The 21,943-nt window shown below is 40.0% G+C and overlaps 1 protein-coding gene across 4 annotated transcripts in view; it reads left to right on the top strand.

Annotated features, from left to right (window-relative positions):
• Window positions 1–21,943, top strand: part of CTNND2 (catenin delta 2) — a 1,196,137-nt gene that overhangs the window by 672,765 nt on the left and 501,429 nt on the right. For all 4 annotated transcript variants that reach the window (XM_045005428.1, XM_045005429.1, XM_045005430.1 and 1 more), the window contains one exon: window positions 16,582–16,754. In XM_045005428.1, the coding sequence (XP_044861363.1) occupies window positions 16,582–16,754 (173 nt within the window). The remainder of the gene's footprint in view (window positions 1–16,581; window positions 16,755–21,943) is intronic.

The following is a 21,943-nucleotide window of genomic DNA, read 5'->3' on the forward strand; positions in this document are numbered from 1 at the left end:
TTGGAAGAAGTATTATTTAAATATACTAAAATTCCAGTATTCTGTGTCACTCAACTCTGCCTATCTAAAATCTGCTTTCGTACAGCAGACGTTCTAGAGCTCCTAAGTTAATTTTATTGATGCTCTCCTTTGAGTCTTAATAAAAATCTTACATGCTAACAAGTAACAGAAAATTCTTTGTTTCTTTCTTTAGACATGTACTGAAACATTTCCAGAACTTTTTATAAAGTGTTGTAGAGTTGATACTGCCTATTAAAATATTTGTTTATGAAGTTTAAGGTGAAATTGTCCATTATGCTTCAGTGGCCCCTTTTTCCATTAAAGAAGTAGAGCTTTAGCAACCTTCATTGCAGAGAGAAATAAAAGAATGTGGAAGAAACAGGTACTGAAAAATCAAAATCTGAGGAAAATAATGTTTTCTAACAAAGTCTTTATTCTATATACATCTCTCTGACATCGGCTGAGTTCATTCAGAGAGAAATTTGGCCTGTTGTTCTTATTAGAAATCCGGCTTTTCTAAACTGTCGGGGTTTTTTTTATGAAGCGCCTCCTTTCACCAATCAGGTAATTTTAAGTGAGTTTGGTTAAAACATTTGGTACCCCGAAACTGCCACAGGACTTTGGATGCTACAGAATTCTAAAACCTGTGACTATCTGTTCAGCTAAAGTGAAATGGATTCCTTTGAGGAAAGGAATGAACTTCAGTAAACAATAAAATATACAAAAAGAACAGGAGTACTTGTGGCACCTTAAAGACTAACAAATTTATTTTAGCATGAGCTTTCGTGAGCTGCAGCTCATGAAAGCTCATGCTAAAATAAATTTGTTAGTCTTTAAGGTGCCACAAGTACTCCTGTTCTTTTTGCGGATACAGACTAACACGGCTGCTACTCTGAAATAAAATATACAGTGCATTTTTTAAAAATTATGTTATCCCCTTTTTCAGCTAATAGAAGTAGCTGAGTTTTAAATTTAAGACTCAGAAAACAGACAAGACAAACAGTCATTTGAAGAAATAATAGTCAATCCAGAACAAGTATTATAATTGGCTTTCCATTGTAAATCAGAATTTGACCCACCCATCTTGCCAGAATGTAACCATTCCTCTGAACATTTCATACATCATCTTCTGCCAGAGGAGAATTTCTCTGGAAACATAGACACAGTCAGACAAGACAGTAATTGAATGTGACATATGACTGCTTGAGGAATTAGAGGCTTCCACTTTTGGAAAAGTTTACTTTTAAAGTTTTGAGACTGAAAAAAAAATTGTTTATTAACTCCACTTTTGGTATATTGCCTTGTCCTTTTTTTAGGGTTTTGTTGTTGTTGTTGTTGTTGTTGTTGGATGGATGGTTAGTTGGTTGCCAGATCCATAGAGACCTCTGCAGAATTGAAATTATTGTAGGGAACCACACAGGGGTTATAACTACTATAGGAAGTACTACTATAGGAAGTACTGGGGGAGTACTGGGGAAGTATTACTATAGGAAGTACTGGGGGAGTTTACTCCACTTAATACTTCACAAACTGTCACAGACAAAGCAAGTCACATAAATGTCTGAAATAATTTGTTAAAATGGAGTTGTTTGTTAATAAATATCAATAATCTAATATGTTTATAGAAATGAAGACTTGACGTAGCTCAAACAACTTATTTCTGCCCCTGTATCCTAACACAATTCACACCTTGAGCCCAAGTCTGTACTTTGTTAGATTAATTTTATGTTGTAACTCCATTGTCTTCAGTGGAGTTACACCAGTAGAAATCTGGTGCAATAAAGTGGAAAATCAGCCTTGTTACCTTTCCACCATCAGTACATAGTACAGTGGTCATCATTAAAAAAATCAGCATTTATAATTCAGTTCTTGTCCTCTGTGTATGCCCTTTTTCATTATCTCTTGTTTCTTTAAGTACAATATTATCATGTCGGTATTAAGGCATCTCAGTGATTTCAGTAATCGTGCAAGGTGTACTATCCTTTTTTTGTGAGTTTGTGGCACTATTCACACAAAATATATTGTCTTGCATTATTAGCCATTCTACTAATAGTTTCTCCAAGTGATCTCCAATAGGGGCCATTGCATAGGTCCACAAATTTAGGATTTTTTTTTCTATAAAGAGAATAAAAATGTCTTTTTAACAGACCAGCTCCCAGTGCAGGTTTTTAGAGCTGTTTGATTTCTATCTCTAGCATTTATTTATTTATTTATTTACCTATTTCACATTTTCACAATATTTTTATCATCCAGCATTCCCATATTATGTATGAAAGAAGGCCTAGTTGTTCTGCATTTTATACAAATGTCTGTGGCAACAGTACGTATCTTGTTATATAGGGATGAAGAAACATACATTCTGTGAACAAAATATTACTGAACTTGCACTGGTTAGTACTGGAGCCAATATTTATCAACTGCATTATCTCATTCAGTTCTTTTTATGCTATTTCATATTTATAGTCTACACTCCATGACTTAATAGCTGTATGTGGTTTGTGTTTTTTAAAAACATAGTAATGGATTTATATGTTCAATTTAGACATAATCTTGACCAATGAAACTTCAAGTGCTTGTATGGAATTTTCTAACGTAGATAGGTTTGTTAGTTGCTTTCTTTTCTGGGAGTATTTTTTTTTAAAGAAAGAAATCTGTATAAACTTATATTGTGCATACTTTTCTTTTTTTAATGTTTCACCTATATGTATTTATTTAAGGGGTTGTTCAGCCTGGGTATGGAAGCACTATTATTTCTTATTTTTTATTTTACCAACATGTGGGTTTTTTTCATTTGTTTGGTCAAATACCTTGCCTATTCCAAAATATTAAGTGCATTTTAAGTAAGAGGTGAAGTTTCATTGATGCCAGAATGTTGAATATAGATCTAGAACACAATTATGTAATGAGATCGGGTTTGCCAATTATTGTTCTGTCCATATTAATGATGGAGATTAATGCCATTAGAGATCCATTCTAGTACCAATCTAATTTGTGCCAATTTATAGCATCAGGTAGCATCAGGTCTCCCATCTCAACTGGACATTTTAGCTATTCCGTTTTGATTCTTGATTTCTGGTTTGACCATAGGAATCTTTGAATAACCTTTAGTTAGTTAGTTAGTTAGTTAGTTAGATTGGGATAAGGGGGTGTAAAGGGAATCACAGAAAAAGGATACAGAACCTTGGTTCGGACATTCATTTTAAGTACTTACTTTCTGCCTACCAGAGTCCATGGTAATAATGTCCAGCTGTCTAGATCATTGTAGATCATTTTCATTAATGGCTTCATATTTAATTCAAACGTATCCCCACTTTAGGTGATACGTTAATGCCTAAATATCTAATTTTATTATTCATTACTTTCAGTGTGCATTTTCTATCCATTAAGTATCTTTGACAGTCAAGGTGTAGTATCTCTGAATTAAAGTAGATTAGTTTGTTACCTGATACCAAAAACTTCAATTATTTCTTGTATTACTGACCAACTTTTAATTCTATCTTGCATGAAAAACATAAGGTCATCAGCTTATAATGAAACTTTGTTTTCTATTCCCAATACACTTATTCCCTGAATTTCTTCACTGTACCTGAACTTTTGTGCTAATGGTTCAATAATTAAATGAAATAACACGGTTGATAAGGGACGTCCTTGTCTTGTTCCTCTGCATAATGGCATTGGCTCAGTTTTTGCAACATTTCTCCAGATACTTGCCGTAGGGTTTTTATAGATTATTTGATCCACTTCTGAAAGTGTTCCCCTAAACCAAATTTCTCCAGTATTTCTGAATATAAATGTGTGGTGTTCTCGGTCAAAATCCTTAACAGCAGCCTTATCTCTAGTGTAGGCCTCTTTATTAGTGCACCTTGAGTGCTGTAGCACGTCGAATTTTCCTTGTATTATTTAATGTGTTTCTTTCTTTTATAAAACCAGTTTGGTTTGGGGGCATCAGTTTAGGTATTACTGTCTCTAAACTGGATACCAGTATTTTAGTCAGAATCTTACTATCTATATTTATTTAAAAGATGGGCTTGTAAGATGCTGGATCCAATAAATCCTGATGTGTTTTAGATATCAAAACTACATCTAAATTATAGAAGGTGCCCAGTAAGCACTCTTTGTGTGAGAAGGCTGGAGTTCACTTGCTAACAAGGGAGCTACCTGTGCTTTAAATGTTTTAAAGAATTCAGAGTTGTATGAATCTAGCCCAGGACTCTTCCCTGATTTTAATGATGTAATTGCTATCTCTGTTTCTTCCTGTGTTATTCAACCTTTTTGTAACTTTTTTCATTTTAAAAATACCTCTGGGCATTTTAATATTCTGCAGTATATTAACTCACAGATCTTCCTTGTTTACTTATCTGCTAGTGTATATCTCCTGGAAATATTCCTCTAATATTTTGTTAATCCCTTTATGTGTTTTTAGGAGTATCTCATTTTTGGCCTTGAGGTACGCCTTGTCTGGATTTTCTGTTAAATATCCGTGTGGCTATTAATCTGCCTGACTATGTCCCCCATTCAGAGAAGCTTTCTTCGGCACTGTCTGGGTTTTTTCAGTTTGTGATGGGTTTGGGTCCTTTGGGGAGTCACCTGATGTGCTGGGAAGCCACTGAGTCAGCCTATTCTGCCAGCCTGGGTCCCCTTTACCGGGCCTTGCTGGGTTAGGCTCACAAGCCTCTTCCAGCCAAGCACACCGCCAGGGCCACAGCCAGCTGCACAGAGTGACAGAGATCTGCTCTGGAAAAATTCAGCCTAAGGGGCTTGCCCCATCACTGGTGCCCACTCCCTTTAAGGGAACAAACCCAAAGGTTTTCTGAAATTTCCTCCCTCCCTCATTATGGAGGGAGATATGCACAACTCCTTGCTCTTCCCCCTCCCCCCAGTTAGTAATTACATAAACTGGGTTATGTTATAAACAAAAAATAAGTTTATTAACTACAAAAGGTGAATTTTAAGTGAATATAAGAGACAACAGACAGAACAAAGCAGATTACTAAGCAAATAAAGCAAAATACACAAGCTAAACTCAATATACTTAAGAAACAGGTTACAAAATGTAATTTCTCACCCTAAATGTTACCTTAGGCAGGTTGCAAAGTTTCTGTGGTTCAGAGTTCCAGTTATATTTCTTTTCAGACTGGACCCTTGTCTCAGTCTGGATTCCCCCCTGGTCTTCCCTTCAGGTGGCTTTTGCAGTCTTTCTTCTTGGGAAGACAGGCCATGAAGAGGAGGAGTCTCGTTTGCCTTCCTCCCCACCCTTACATACAAATTGGATAATTGCATTCAGTAAATCATAACCTTTCCAATGATACCTTACAAGACCCATTTTGGATAACGTATATCTCAGTTATGTCATATCCACCGTTGTCTGTGCTTCGAAAGCATTTTTTGCATTGCCTGGCTATGCTGGAAGAAGGACCGGAGACACTGGATGTGGTTTAATTAGTCAGCCACTTTATTCTTAAATGTCTGGGAGTACCTGGTAGATAAAAGTGTATAGTACAGGTAATTCTATAATTATTTCAATATATACCTGGCGGGGGAGTGGGGGCTTCCCATCCTGGTCCTTAGCCAACCTGCTACTAGGGCCTCACCACCACTCCTTCGAAAAAAGGGTTTGGGGGTGGCTGTAAGGGGTTGGCTCCCTACTATACCAAGCATAGGATCCCCCCTCCCCTCCTCTGCTGTTTCTGCTCCTTTCAAGAATACCTCTTTTAAATCCTTACCAATGCATTGTATCTGATTTCTGTATCCCTTCACTATGGAGTACCTACATTGGACATCTGCCCCACATTTACACAATGAGTTGCAACATCATAGCCTAACTCCATGTTTGCCCCCAACTGAGCCCCCCTCTGAACCTGCTGTGGGGAAGATGAAAAAAACACCACTTTGCCGATCCGACAGTGAGGGAAAAATTCCTTCCCAGCCCCCAGAGAAAAGAGCGACTAGGTCAATGCCCACTTCCATGGGTGGGATTGTGGGTGCTGCTGGTACAGGTAAAAGAAGGCTTTTCCTGCAGCAGCATGGACCTATATAGTCCCCCCCCTTCTATTCTGGTCACTGGGAGAGAGGGGAATGGGTCAGCATCCCCACACTGGCCTGGTCTGTCACTGTAGCAGAAACAACAAGGAGTCCGGTGGCACCTTAAAGATTAACAGATTTATTTGGACATAAGCTTTCGTGGGTAACAAATCCACTTCTTCAGATGCCGTTTTTTACCCATGAAAGCTTATGCCCAAATAAATCTGTTAGATTTTAAGGTGCCACCGGACTCCTCATTGTTTTTGTGGGTACAGACTAACACGGCTACCCCTCTGATACTTGTAGCAGAAAGTCAGTCCCTGGCTCGCTAACCCTTAAAGAGGCACGCACGTTTTCCAAACAAATCAGACGACTCCCATCACTTAATGTGTGGTGAAGTCATTCTTATTCTCTTGGAGTCTGTCTGTGTTATTAGTTGAGTTATATTACTTCTGAAAACTGTAAATTTGTCCGTTTACATCTGCCAATTTTTGCCTACATCTCCTCCGCCCCCCCCCCCAGCTATTGTATGAGATTATATGTCTCCTTATTACCACTTTAAAGGCCTCACACCTAGTTCCTAAGGTTATATCCTGGAAGGCATCACCCATAATGTCATGAACAATATGGTTTTCTCACCCCGCCACCACACACAAAATCTATTTCTTAGTCCTCAATTGGACTTTCTTTTCATGAAGACTGCTGCATGGTAGAAGATATGTTATTTCCATTCTAACATTAAAGATTTCATTGATAACAAAAATAAATCTATTCTAGAATGTGTTTGGGCAATTTCAGATACAAAAGTAAAGTATCCCCACCCTTAGGATGTAGGAACCCATCATGCCCTGGTCTTTATATGCGGATTACTGTATCTGAGCATTTTGGATGGAGCTTCTTGCCTAGCTAGCAGTATATCCATAACCCCCTTTGTTTTCAGTTTAAACTGATTTTTACCAAAAAAAAATCCTGGGTTTTACAAAAAGTATTACTCTTTTTTTTTCCAATTTTCACCCTACTTTTGTATCATTCAAATATATAAAAAAGAACTTGCCTGAGATATATGTATTACGATAATACATTAGTCTGTTTGTATATGCAAAACTGCCTGTTAAAGTAAGGCTATGTATTAGTCTAGAAGATACACAGAATAAACAAGGTCTGAAGTGCATGCGCATCTTAACTTACCGATGAATCTCACGCCCACCACCTACACATTGCAAGCTATTAGCAGATAATTGTATAAAGATCTGATGCTAAAATGGGAAGAAAACAAAAATCGGAATCTGAATACATTTCAGAACATAAGGAAGTTTTCAAAAGTTTAAAAAAAAACAGGATAAAAGAATAAAGTTGAGTGTATGCCCAATGGTGTGGCCCAAATGTTAAATGTAAATATTTATAGGCTAATAGTTTTCTCTATAACAGTAAACTATTTATTCAAATGAAAAGGTTTAGTTGGGGATTAGAGATATATTGGTTTCTTAAACTCAGAGGTGGCATTTTGTTTTGATTTCTGTTTTAGTTCTGTAGCAAACCACATTGAATCCATTCATCAGATACTGAATACTTTCCCCCCTATCCTTCCATCCACCAAAATAAACCCCAATATTTACCCAGAAACATTATTAATAGTTTTTTCCACTGATTTTCACCTGTTTTTGTTGTAGTAGTAATAAATAATGATAAATTCCTGGAAAAAATTAAATAAAATAAAACCTGAAAACGAAGTGCCCTATATATCCGACATGAGGTTAAGACAGCAGTTAAAGTTGCCTGCCTCTATTACCCATGAATCCTAGACTGTTGCAATCATTCCGAAAATATTATTGGAGGCAGTATTCTCTTCATTCAGGACATAAAATGTTACATGTTGTAATAGGTCACCCTCTGCACACCCTGTAGCAAAACTCATCTGCCCTCTGGATCTGTTCTGATGTCTTTAGGTTCCCATCCTACTTGCCTACTTATTAGTATATGCACCTTTCTCTTACTGAGCTGAAGTATATTCCATATACATAGATACTGATTCCCTTTTAAATGTGATTAGTTCTTTTGTTTTCAGGTAAGTTTCCAGAAGCACTGCCACCGATATCACTTTTTAAAAAAAAAGAGATAGTATCTTTTTTTGTTTGTTTTACTGGGTGATTTAGTTCCCTAACATTCCAGGAGAACCAGGTTGTCCTGATTCTTTTTTTCTCCATTCATTGGGATATTCAGTATTGTCATTACCATGTAATGCCTCCCCCATCTTCCCCTATCTAACACCCCACCTCGACATCAGTATCTGTATAGTACTTGTTTATTCACTTCCTTGCAATTATATTCAATATCATCCCCAATTATAATACAAAACCATAAACTGTACATTTTAAACATTCTAACTTTCATTTTCTCCTTATGCTTTGTACTATACTTTCAGATATCCTTACTGTTAAGTACAGAGTTTCCTACATTAACTGCCTATATCATTACTTTTTGAAAATTGTTACTTAACAACATTCCTAATAAATTTAGCATAAAATCATTATATAAATTTCTGCTACTGAGGCAGTATTTTTAGTCCAACACATAACTATTGTATTTTTACATCTAAAAGTCAGTCCAATTTCCCTGCCTTTGTATTTAATGATCGCTCAACTGAGATATACTTAGTTTGAATCTGATGAGTTCATACTTCTTGGTCTATTGCAGGAGTGGGCAAACTTTTTGGCCCGAGGGCCACATCTGGGTGGGGAAATTGTATGCGGGACTATGCATGTAGGGCTAGGGTGGGGTTTCGGGTGCGGGAGGGAGTGCAGGGTGTGGGAAGGGCTCATGGCAGGGCGTTGGGGGCTCAGGACAGGGAGTTGGGATGCAAGACGGGGAGCGGAGTGTTGGGGGGCTCTGGGCAGAGGGCTGGGTGCAGGAGGGGTGCAGGGTGCGGCAGGGGGCTCAGGGTGGGGATTGGGGTTCAGAAGGGGGTGTGGAGAATGGGAAGGGGCTCAGGGCAGGGGTTTGGTGTGCAGAAGGGGTGTGGCAGGGGGATAAAGGCAGGGGATTGGGGTGCGTGGTGCAGGAAAGGTTCGGGGTGTGGGCTCCAGCCCAGCGCCTCTTATCTCAAACAGCTCCAGGGTTACAGCGGTGCACAGTGGGGCTAAGGCAGGCTCCCTGCCTGCCCTGGCCATGCACCACTCCCAGAAGTGGCCAGCATGTCTGGCAGTGGCACCTGTGGGTGGGCTGGGGCAGGTGGCTCTGCCACGCACTGCCCTTGCCTGTGGGTTCTACCCCTGAAGCTCCCATTGGCCACGGTTCCCCATTCTCAGCCAATGGGAGCTGTGGGGGGCGGTGTCTGCAGGTGAGGGCTACACATGGAGCCCTCTACCCCCCCTCCCCTAGGGGTCACAGGGACGTGGTGCTGGCCGCTTCCGAGAGCAGCACAGGGCCAGGGCAGGCAGGGAGCCTGCCTTAGCCCTGCTGCGCCATGGGGCTGGCAATTCCATGGGCTGGATTGAAAGCCCTGACAGGCCGGATCTGGCCCACAGGCTGTAGTTTGCCATCCCCTGCTCTATATAACTGAGAACAGGATGTTAGTGGAATTTATTTTAATTTCTGTATACTTTGGTTACCCCTTCTCTGCCTTCATGTCTTTTTCCTTTTCACAGTTAGGTGACAATTCACAAGGTGATGCACAGAATTACAAATTTGGCCCCATGAGTCCCCTTAGATAAAACTATAATATTTTACACTACTTTAAATCTGTCTTTGTTTCCCATGCTGTCCTCAGGAGCCAAAAAATCTTACCGTGTTATAGGTGAAACCGCATTATATTGAACTTGCTTTGATCCATCAGAGTGCGCAGCCCCGCCCTCCCAGAGCACTGCTTTACCATGTTATATCCGAATTTGTGTTATATCTGGTCACGTTATATCGAGGTAGCAGTGTATTATTAAGCACCGTGCTGGAGCCAATACCTCACCTAGAAGTTGCTCCTCTCCCCTAGCAATAAACACTCTTTGACAACATGCTGCCACTTGTTCTTTCTTTGTATCTTTGAGTTTTGAGGGGTATCACAGTTTGAGTGACAGAGGAAGGAAGAACTCCAAGCAGGTACTATTCTGTAGTTGGGGAAAAGATGCGTGGAGGCAGACACAGGCCTGGCCTACATTTAAAATTTAGGTTGACATAACTACAGTGCTCGGTAGTGTGAAAAATTTCCTGAATGCTGTAGCTATACTGACCTAAATTCTGGTGTAGACACAGCTAGGTCAATGGAAGAATGCCTCTGTCACCCTAGCTGCCATCACTCATGGAAAAAAAACCTTCTGTCAGTGTAGACTGCGCCTACACTACAGGGTTGTTCCAGATTCGATATCGCACCCTAGCCATGCCACTATAGTCCCCATAGAGTAGACGTGGCCACAGACGACTGTATTCCTAGACTGTTAATCCCAAGAATCATCACTTTTGAACAGAGATTGAATGACAAAAGCAACAAAGTGAAGAAGCTTAAGGCAAGAGGTTTGAAAATAACAATACAGGTGAACCAAAGTTCTATGAATTCCAATGCTAAGAATTTCTGTTTAATCCAAAATACCTCTGGGTCCCCCCAGACTGCAAATAAGCTATTGTATTTTGACATGATATTGCAAATCTCAATTTTACAAGGTTTGAGTGCAATCTAAGACCATTAAACATCAGACTTGACCAATAATAATCATTAGTACACTGTACTTCCATAGTATCCTCTATCCACAGATCTTAAAGTGCCACAAATTTTATTAATGAACAAGGCAATAAATGTATAAACGCCTCCCCAAGTAACTGTTAAGCTATACTAGTTTGAGTATGATTGCAATACCTGATTCCATGTTTTTAGATAAAATTGTATAAACATATTGCTTAATTTCTTTATCACTTTCCCATAATATCTCTTATACATGCTTCTTTGCATGTAAATTTTGTTCTTACTGAAAGGCTCCTACAATACAGATATTCTATGGGACCTTTGTTTTGATTCTTTGTTTGGTTTGTTAGGCCATTTTATTTGTCGTAGATAAAGGTGCACTAAGTGTTGTTTGGAGAAGTTCCAATTTTGATCTGGTTCTGTTAATATAGATATGAAGACTTGATATCACTAAATTTACTGGGGAGAACATACTTATCACTTATATAATGCTTGTCTTTCTAGATTCCAAAGTCCTTTGTCATTATTCCATTTTACAGATGGGAAAATGGAGGCACAGAGGATTAAAGTGACACATAGGTCACATAGTTAATGGCAGAACCAAAAAGACAACTAGTTTTCCTGAATCTCATTCTTGTGATTATCCCCAAGATGAATTCTAAGATATATTAAACATAATTGATTAACGTCGTTGCTGGTTTCCCTGAAGTCACACCAAGCCTTAATTGACTCAGTGTGATCAGAATTCATAAATAAAGGTGAGGTTTCTAGTTAAAAGTACAAAACTTCATCTTCAGGTTCTATGGAAATGGTTAGTTGAAATATTGAGTGTGATACAGTATAACATGGATTTACATTTTTGGCCACAACATGACACATTGGGAATTCAAATACCAGTTCTCATGCACAAATTTACGAACTCCTTGTGAATCATACTTGGAAGTGTTCACACAGCTCCAGTTCAAACCTTTTCAAAAGCATCTTTTTTGGGGAAAAGACTCATTGTTGAAAGCAGATTTTGATTCAGAAGAAAAATTATTTTTCAAAACAATTCCCTCAGAATTTTGTAGTATGGGTTTGACCCATCTGATGTATTCTATGGGATTCTGAGAATGTCTGAGGAAATCAAAGTTGCTTTCCTATGGAGTGCTTGCAGACATCTGTAAATTTAGCCCTTTTCCTCTGCAGGGGAAATAAAGGGGAGGAGCAGCCCTCAGTCCAAGTACCACTGTCCCTTGCAATCGCATAGGGTATGGGGTCTAGCCGGTGCTCTGCAACCAGTGTTGCTAATTAGGAAAGGGGAGAGTGGGAGCTTACTGAATGCACTTCCTCACTGCACCATGACAGTCCCACAGTCCCACTGTTGGGCATATGTTGGGCAAATGTTGACTTTCTAGTGGTGATCGCTGTACAACTGGCTTTACCTATGCTTAGAAATAAGAAAGAACTGTGATATCTGATATCACCTACATAGGAACTTCAATAAATGATAACTTTTAAAATGGTATCTACTGTAACATAGTAAGCAACACCTCCAATTAATTTTCCTTTTTGGAGCCAGCTTATGTTGCCATCTTTCATTTTATTTTTCATATACAGTCTAAAGTCATGGATTTCCAGCATCCCACTGTAGGCAAAAGATCACAGTATTTTCATGTCTCACCCTTTACATATAGACGTCAAACAACTCACCGTTCTACTCCAAAATCACAAAATGCTGTAGAAACTCCCCTACAAAGGACAATCATGAAACATCCCCGCACTTATTAATTACCTGATTTGGGTCCGAGACCTCCTGTCCCTACTCACCCGCATACACCCAAATGTCCACACTAAATTTGACCACTCTACAAACACTGGACCTGATTCTCCCCAGCCTTACAGTTTGAGTAGTGATTTAGACTTGTGCAAAGTGGGAGTCAAATATGACTAGTCTGATTTATTAGTGTTTTACAGCCACTTTGCACAGATGTGACTGTAATACAAGATGCAAAGCAGTGGGGAATCAAGCCTAATGGCCTCAGACCCCAGAGCACTTCACCCACTGAAACCAATGGGATAAACCTATGAGGGAAGAGCAGTAGTGTCTGATCAATGTATTACATGTCTGCTGCTGAATATTTGAAAGACCACAAATCCATATTAACAGTATGGAGCTTGTTCCTATTATGATGGGATTTGAGGCACAGTAAATGTTGTTTGGGCTACATTAATTCTGTAGGTGAAACTGTAAGGTTGTTTTATGAATTTGGATTAGAGCTGGGTGAATTTTTTCAGATCAATAGTTTATTCACTGAAAAATGCAGTTTGGGTCAACCTGAAAGTATTTGTGAACTTAACATGAATTTACTGAATAGTTTAGGCCAAAATAAACAAACAAATAAATTAGAGGGGGTGGAGGAGGGGAAGGTGCTACTGCCTCCCTTGTAACATCCCAATGGTCACTCACCTGGGATGCGGGAAATCCTTGTTCATTTATTCCCCCCTTTGTTTAATCTCTCTTTCTTCTGTCAAATATTAGACTGAAGGTGGGTTAAATGCTCCTTTAAAACTGGTATGTAAACTGTTAGTGATCTGTGACAAATTTTTAATGCATGTTCTGCACTTCTTTCTAGCTTCACTACAGCCTTTTTTCTTAAAAACATATGAATCCTGTAACATTTTGGGGTGGTCTTGCCATTTCCTTTGTCAAAATAAATCAAAATAGATCACCTGACCAGTTTGCATTAGAGATTATTACAAATCTGTGGGGTAAATATAAAGTTGTAAGCAAATGGCTCTAATATGGCCTTTTCATTTTCAGGAGGAAGAAAAAAACATCTTTTCATCTGAACCATACGTTTCATTGAAATCTTTACATTATAAACTATGCAACTAGCATGTAGATACTTTGTAGAGAGAGAATATTTACATGCTTTTGTAGACTATTATGTAGACCAGTGGTTCCCAAACTGGGGATCATGAACCCCTGGGGGTTCATTAAATGTTACAGGGGGTTCTTGGGACAAAATTCCCTAATGGCAGACAGAGCTGTCCCTAGGGACCCTGGGCAGCACAGGACTAGCAGCCTGGAGCCCCTGGATTGCCAAGAGCTAAGCAGTTCAAAGCAAGTCTATCTATCACACTGAGGAGATTTAAACTTCAAGACTACTTATAAGAAATGGAAAGGGAGGTGGATATTTTTTGCTGTTTTTAAAATTAAATAGGCAGCTAATATTGTTTTTTTAAATTATTATGAAGAACAAGTTTAAGCTTTGTTGTAATGTGCGTTGTTTGCCTGGACTGCTCAAGACCTGAAAGCTTGTGTAGGAGGAACTCTTTGAGTTGGCTTCTTAAATACCTTCATGCTGTTCCACATCTGGTGCTCCTTAATGAAACATACGAGCCTTGTCCTATAACAGGTTTATTCAAAGTGATACAAGCTACAAAAGTGAGATCTTGGAAGAGTGTTGCTGTTTTCATAATGTAATAAAAATACTGTAATGATAAATAGTGTGTAATAAGCATGTCATAAAAACAAATTTTGTATTTCCAAGATCACTGCTTTTATAATTTATGCTCAGGTAAAGGCGAAAATCCCTGCAAATATTCATTTTTAGAAGGGGGTTCAGGAGACTTGACATTGAAAGGGGTTCCCAGATTGTTAAAGTTTGGGAACCACTGATGTAGACCATTGTGGTAAGGCTTAGTAGATCCAAAAGTAATTATCCCCATAAGGTGCAGTGCAGTTTAAAAGACTGAATCACTTTTGCATTTATCCTGTAATGAGATGATACTATGTAACCTGTCATTACATGGTAATTATCTTGTAATTAAAATGACCAACAAATAGTGTATTATTGAATAGTAGTTACAAAATGAATTCTGCTCTGAAATGTAAAGTAGTAGTCCTGTCAGATAGAATACTAGACTGGGACTCAGAAGTCCTATATCATATTCCTATCTATGCTGCCAGCCTGCTAGGTGACCATTGGCAAGTGCCTCAGTTTCCATATTTGTAAAACAGGACTGATACTACCTTGTTTGTAAAGTGCTTTGAGATCTATGGATGAAAAGAGCTATATCAGAGCTGTTTCCTGATTTTCATTTTGTATAATATGAGCATACAATTGTGTTATTGAATGAAATTTAAAAATTTCCATTGGGTCTTGCTCTATTCCAAACCACATAGTTATTTGTGATCTTCCGATTACTTGACAATAGGCAGGTATTCTGTTATCAGTCAGATAACGCAGCCTACATATTAGAAAACTGAATTAACTCTTCTCACATGCTAGATTGACAGACAATATAGCCAGCCTGCCTTCAGAAGCATTACACAGAACTCATTACCCCAACTTCCCTCTCACTTTTCCAATAATCCCACCTCTGCCCCTACCTTCATCTGCCTGTCGAGCCAAGGAAACAAGCCATCAGCAGCATAAAGCAAGCTAGTAAATGTGGTGTGCATGGAGAGAGGGTATTGTGTTTGGGTTTTGGGAACTGGGGGGGAGAGGAGGCATTTGTATTTGGAATGAGAGAGAAGGATAACAACTTGGGGGGAGGGTAAAGATAAAAGTGGGGACCTTTATGTAGGGAGGGAAGAAGAAAGAACTTTGCTTGAGAAAGAGGAGAAGGAGAAGAAGATAATGATTGGGAAGTCATTGTGGGGTCCAAACTTGATCTGAAGCTGGAAGAGAGAGCCTGCAAACACAACCAGCTGGGAGCGGGAGCTCTCCCCATGTTCTGTGTGTGTGATCAAAGGAAAGGACAATGGCATAGGACAAGGAGTCAGGGGTGGGGAGGAGAGGACTGGGATAGGGATAGATTGGAGGGGACCTTAATTCTGGCATTTCCTAACTCTTGAGTGCTTGACTTTGCAATATCAACAATATTATTTGAATGTAGTTTTTGTGTATAACAGGGATAAAAAAATAAGTATTTTCTCACCCTCAAAATGAGATTGTTCCTCAAGGTCAAGGTTGACGCATATCGGCAGGGCAGTGTAGGGAAGCTTGTATTGCTGTTGCTCGTACTTTACCCAGTCATGCACCTTTCCTAAGTATTAAAATTAGGAGATTTAATTTCAAGATGCATATATATATATATATATATTCTAAATCATTTATAAATAAACCTTATGCCTTTTTAAAGTATGTTTTAGTTTCACAGAACAGCTAAATTAGTAGGGAAAGTAGTACTGCTCATTTCCCCATCAATCTAAATACCTTTCACTTTGGCAGTACCGATTTAAGCACACTATCTTTACTTCCTTCTACTGTGCATTACTCTGATAGAAAAGATAAGATAAACTGACAAACTAGTCATTGGAGATTCACTGAGAACAGGGTGAGGCCTACATGATGAGAGGTGCTATTAATATTTTAAAGTCTTTCTTCCCTATAGGCACCAAAATATTACATCACCCCAAATATACTACAAATGGTCAGTGATCAATAGATCTAATCTGCTGGGGTTCCAGGAGGAGGAATTTTCAGCATCTTCTCTACTGAACAACTGGATTTAATTATGGAAACTAAATGAAGTGTTTATAAAACAAAACCTTGAAAACATATTTTAAACACAGAATACTTTATATGGAATCAGGAAAAACAGGACTCTTTTATCAAATACTACTATCTGTTTTACTTAGTCCTGTTACTTTGTTTAGCAGAATAAGACAACTTGTTTTTTTTAAAACAATGTTGTTTATTTTTAGAAAATGCCACACTAATGAAGTTTAAGTGATAATGTGCCACTTTAAATTATCTGACCTGATTTTAGTTCTGAAAAGTCAAAATGTGAAAAACTGGAACCATTCATTTGATAATTCCTAGCAACTCTTGATAAATAATACATGCTCTTTCTCTTTCACTGAGACTGTCACTGACTGCTCAAAATTACTTTCAACACAGGGCCCAGCCTTCTATCCCAGAGTGCACTTCAGCTCAATTCCAAACCTGAAGGGTCTTTCCAGTATTCAGCGAGCTACCATAGCAACCAGACCCTTGCCCTGGGTGAAACAGCAACATCACAGCTCCCAGCCCGCAGCAGTCAAGCCAGAGCTGCCATTCAGAGCTACAGCCAGGTATGTTTGAGGAGCACCATAGATCTTTTACACCACACATTTTCCAAGGATGCTCTGAGAAAATAAGTTTATTCTGTGCTTAGTGTCTCAACAAATCCTAATGAACCCTTTTTGTTGTTGTGTACTATTCCCATAGCAAAATGTAGTAAAGTCACATTCTTGATTTTGTAAATTTAATGCTGCTGGACATAATGCATTAATAAAATGATGCTGATTTAAAGAAAACATTGCAAGCCACTTTTATTTATGTACTTAAATGAGAATTTAGGTGATTAATTTTTAGACATTCAGGTTTGAAAATTTGGGATGTTGTTAATGTTTAATTTTTCAAATGTGCCATTATATTATTTTTTTCCATATTTAAATATCACTGAACTAACATATACTTCTAGACAAATGGTCAGTAAAATAGTGGTTGTACAGCTAAATTGCAGCCTTGCTGCAGTACCATTGTTATGTCACTTGTGATAGCTGTTAGTGCAAAGCAATCAAAACTAAAATAGGGTGAAGTGTAAGACAAGTTAGAAAATGATGCAGAATCTAATACAGAATTCTAATTTATTGTGTGGTACAGTGGCTTAATTCCATATGAATGGATCCTCACAGATGTAGCTGGACCTACTCCCCCACACACTGCCATTGTTTTATGTATGTGAAGATACACAATTTAGCAGGTAAATGATCAACCCATTTTAAAGGTTTAGAAATTCAGTTCAGGTAGGCATTCAAAAGTTCTCACACTCATCCTCACTCTTTGAAGATCTCGTCCCATGACAGCTCTCTTGTTTGAATGATTTTCTGACACCGATTCTGCTCTGACACTTATACCATTTGTGATCTTTAAGGCTCCACCCCCTTCCTCTGGCAGTTTAGCTTCAGTTTACATTAAAAACTTCCAAAAGCTTTGCCGCCTTATCTGAACCTCTTCCATCCATATACTGGAGTAGAAATTTCAGAAGAGCAAGATTTCTTATGAGATTTCCAGCTTCATCTGGATCAGAAATGCCACAAGAACAGTTTTTTTCCTCACATGATATCCATGCTTCTGTACATCTTGATTTTCGCCAGCAGTAGAGGGCACAAAGATGGGATAAACAACATTTTAAAAGTGGGTTTGATTCAATTTTAATTTTATTGGACAGTTTAGTTTGGTTCAACCTGCCTTACTTCACAACCACAGATATCTAGGGGTATGTCTACACTACCAGATTAGTTCGATTTAACTTAATTCGAATTTGTGGAATCGACCTTACAAAGTCGAATTTGTGTGTCCACACTAAGGACACTAATTCGACTTTGTGAGTCCATACTAACGGGGCAAGCGTCGACATTGGAAGCGGTGCACTATGGGAAGCTATCCCACAGTTCCGCAGTCCCCGCTGCCCATTTGAATTCTGGGATTTCCCCACAATGCATGCTGGGGGGAAAAATGTGTCGAGGGTAGTCTTGGGTAACTGTCATCATTCAACATGCTTTCGGACGTCTCAAGGGGAGATGGAGGAGCTTACTGACTCGCTCGGATCTCAGCGAAACCAATATCCCCATTGTTATTGCAGCTTGCTGTGTGCTCCACAATCTCTGTGAGAGCAAGGGGGAGACCTTTATGGCGGGATGGAAGGTTGAGGCAAATCGCCTGGCTGCTGATTATGCTCAGCCAGACAGCCGTGCAATTAGAAGAGCCCAGCGGGAAGCGCTGTGCATCCGGGAGGCTTTGAAAGCTAGGTTCCTCAGGGAGTAGGGTAACCTGTGACTGTTCAGTTTCTTTACAGAGAAGCTGAACCTGCCCCTGCTTCAGTTACTGTTGACTTTCTTCTGCGGTTACATACCCCGTTCACCACGTTTCCCCCCTTCCAACACACGTTTAAAAATAAAGTTAATGGAACATTGTTAATTAACAACGTTTTCTTTATTAATGAATTCGCATTAAAGGGTTGAAACAGGGACGCAGACTGTGGTGGGTAGGGTGTGCAGTGATGTTAACACCGCTTCTACACTCGAGGAATGATAGGCTCCTGCTCCTAGAGCGGTCTGCAGTGCCGGACTGGTTGTTTCAACGGAGCCTGCCATCCCTCCTTTTCGGGACTCTGTGTGCGGGGGCTATGTGACCTTGTGGTGGGGGAGGACGGTTACAGATTCCCCTGCTGCGTGGCTCTGTGGTCCGGGACAAGGACCGCTGCATAAGTTCTGTAACCGCCCTCCCATGCCACAAAGTCACATACCCCCCACCCACACAGAACATGGAAAACACCTCCCAGACCGACCAGGGTGCCTACTTACTGCACTGTGTGTGTGACCTGCTGTTGATCCTGCCCCCGTGTCTGTACCCTGGTAACGGTGACTGTCCTATGAAATTAACAACCCCCTTCCCTCCCCCCTTCACAGACAGTCTTCTGTAGAAAAACTTGACGGAAATAGTAATTAACAGCAAACTACTTTTCATAATCAACTACACAGTTAGGGGATGAAACTGGGATTGGGGCTTCGGTGAGCCAGGAAGGGAAGGACTTCTCAACGTTTAGGGAATGAGAGCCTTCTTGTATTTGTGCACTCTGCAGGGGTGCAGTGACAGTTTTCACGGCCCCTGTCGCCCCTCCTTCTTGTTACTTTGGGTGAGGGGGGTTTGGGACTTTGTGGCGTGGGAGGGAGGTTGCAGATACAGTGCAGGGGGGCTCTGTCCTCCTGCCTGCAGTCCTGCAGAACATCCACAAGGCGCCGGAGCGTGTCAAATTTTCCCTGGGCATTTCCTGTGTGGCTGGTCAGAACATCCAAGCTCGGACTGCTGTCCAGAGCGTCAACAGAGTGGTGCACTGTGGGATAGCTCCCGGAGCTACTAAGGTCAATTTCCGTCCACACATAGCCTAATTCGACATAGCCATGTCGAATTTAGCGCTACTCCCCTCGTCGGGGAGGAGTACAGAATTCGAACTAAAGAGCCCTCTAGGTCGAACTAATTAGCTTCCTGGTGTGGACAGGTGCACGGTTAAGTCGAATTAACGCTGCTAAATTCGACATAAACTCCTAGTGTAGACCAGGCCTAGGAAGGAAACAAAAGAGAAAGTCCAGGAATGGCACTGAGGCAAGTGACATGCAAATATTTAATATCTACTTAAATAGCTACTACTCTAAGATAATTTGATCCATCTGGAATACTTGCAAATAGTACAGAAAAACTCAGTCATATAAAGCATCTGCATCCTACACCTTTACTCTTCATTGACTCTCCTAGACAACAGCTTTCCAAAGCAATTTTTAAAGGATTAATTTCAGTTATCCATGTTAATGTGGTGATAGGATATTGTTGTATGTCATAGTTCACTTCTTCTGCAGAGTTCTATGTTGAACTTACAAAGTCTTATAAAGTCCAGAGAGAAAGCAGTAGGTGTTAGGTAGATACTGCACAGGTACGTGATACAGAGAGACAGACATTATTCAGTTCTCTCAATAGTGTGAATAAAAAAGCCTCACTATTCTCAAATCTGAAAAATGAAATCAAGCATGGTCAGCTAAATATTGTTACATTTTTAGTATTCTACCCAGGGATCAAATTGAATCTTGACACATAACAGCTGTTCTGTAGTTCCCTAGGGGGTACCTGCCCTGCTGCTGCATTGGAGCCACAAGGTGAACAGGGATAGCCCCCAAAAAGACCAGAAAGGCAATCGGACCCACATGCAGCCCAGGTGGGTACTTGCAGAAATTTAGGGGATCCCTGAATGCCATATCTACCACCTTTCAGGGTGAGTTGATTCCTAAAATGTTACTAAAGAGGAGAAGACTGGTCCCTAGAACATGGCTTCAGCAATGAGCAAGGGAATGTAGGCAGAGTTGAGTTGTGAGAGAAGAAATAGGCTTGAATTGGACTGAATTCAATAGTGGTGGTAGAGATTAATGGGAGAGTCAGGGGATGAGGGTCACTTGGAAAGGGGATTGTCAGAGGAACTACGAAGATGATAGTTGTAGCTACAGAGAAAAAGAAATGAGCGGAGAGATTGAGGAAAAATAAAAAACTGTAAAGGGAAGAGGGAAGACAAGTAGAGGCAGGAAAAAAGAATGTTAGTAAGATAAAGAAGTAATAATAATAACCTGATATAGTGTTTCTCCTCAGTCTATCTGAGAATGTTTTATAATCCTTATTGCATTTAGCCTCATAACACCCCTGTAAGATAGTAAAGAATTATTATCTCCATTTTACAGATGGGAACCAAGGCACAGAGAATCTGTGGGACTTGCCCAAGATCAGATAAGAAGTTCTTAGTACAGTGGGGAGTTGAGACCAGGTCTCCCATGTCCTAAGGTAGTGGCCTAGCCACTGGACCACCTTTTCCCTCCTAGCAAGTGAGGCATGAAAGGAAAAGTTTAAAAAAAAAAGAGTACTAGGGTTGTTGTTTTTAAAGAAGTGAATAAAAATGGAGGATGGAGAGAGAGAGAGAGAGAGAGAGAGAAATAAGGGGACATACACATCCCTTTGAAGTTAGAAAACATGGATTGTTTTATTATATTTATAATAATATTATTAGGGCCCTACCAAATTCACATTTCATTTTGGTCAATTTCACGGCCATAGGATTTTAAAAATAGTAAATTTCATGATTACAGCTATTTAAATCTGAAATTTCACAGTGTTGTAATTGTAGGGATCCTGACCCAAAAAGGAGTCGGGGGGGGGTCACAAGGTTTGTGGTACTGTTACTCTTACTTCTGCACTGCTGCTGGCGGCGGTGCTGCCTTCAGAGCTGGGTAGCTGGAGAGTGGTGGCTGCTGGCTGAGAGCCCAGCTCTAAAAGCAGAGCCGCCATCAGCAGCAGCGCAGAAGTAAGGATGGCACAGTATTGCCACCCTTACTTCTGCGCTGCTGCCTGCAGGGTTGGGCCCTCAGTAAGCAGCCATTGCTCTCCAGCCACCCAGCTCTGAAGGCAGCAGTTCAGAAGTAAGGGTGGCATGGTATGGTAATGCCAACCTTCTGCGCTGCTGCTAGCAGGATGCTGCCTTCAGAGCTGGGTGCCTGGACAACAGCTGCTGCTCTCTGCCTGCCCAGCTCTGAAGGCAGTGCAGAAATAAGGGCAGCAATACCACAATCCCCCCTAAAATAACCTTGTGACCTCCTGCACCTCCCTTTTGGGTCAGGTCCCCCAATATGACAAACTCTGGTCTCCCCCTGTGAAATTGGGATAGGTTAGGATAAAAGCACAC

The sequence above is a fragment of the Mauremys mutica genome, chromosome 2 (genome assembly GCF_020497125.1).
Source record: "Mauremys mutica isolate MM-2020 ecotype Southern chromosome 2, ASM2049712v1, whole genome shotgun sequence".
Lineage (NCBI taxonomy): Eukaryota > Metazoa > Chordata > Testudines > Geoemydidae > Mauremys > Mauremys mutica.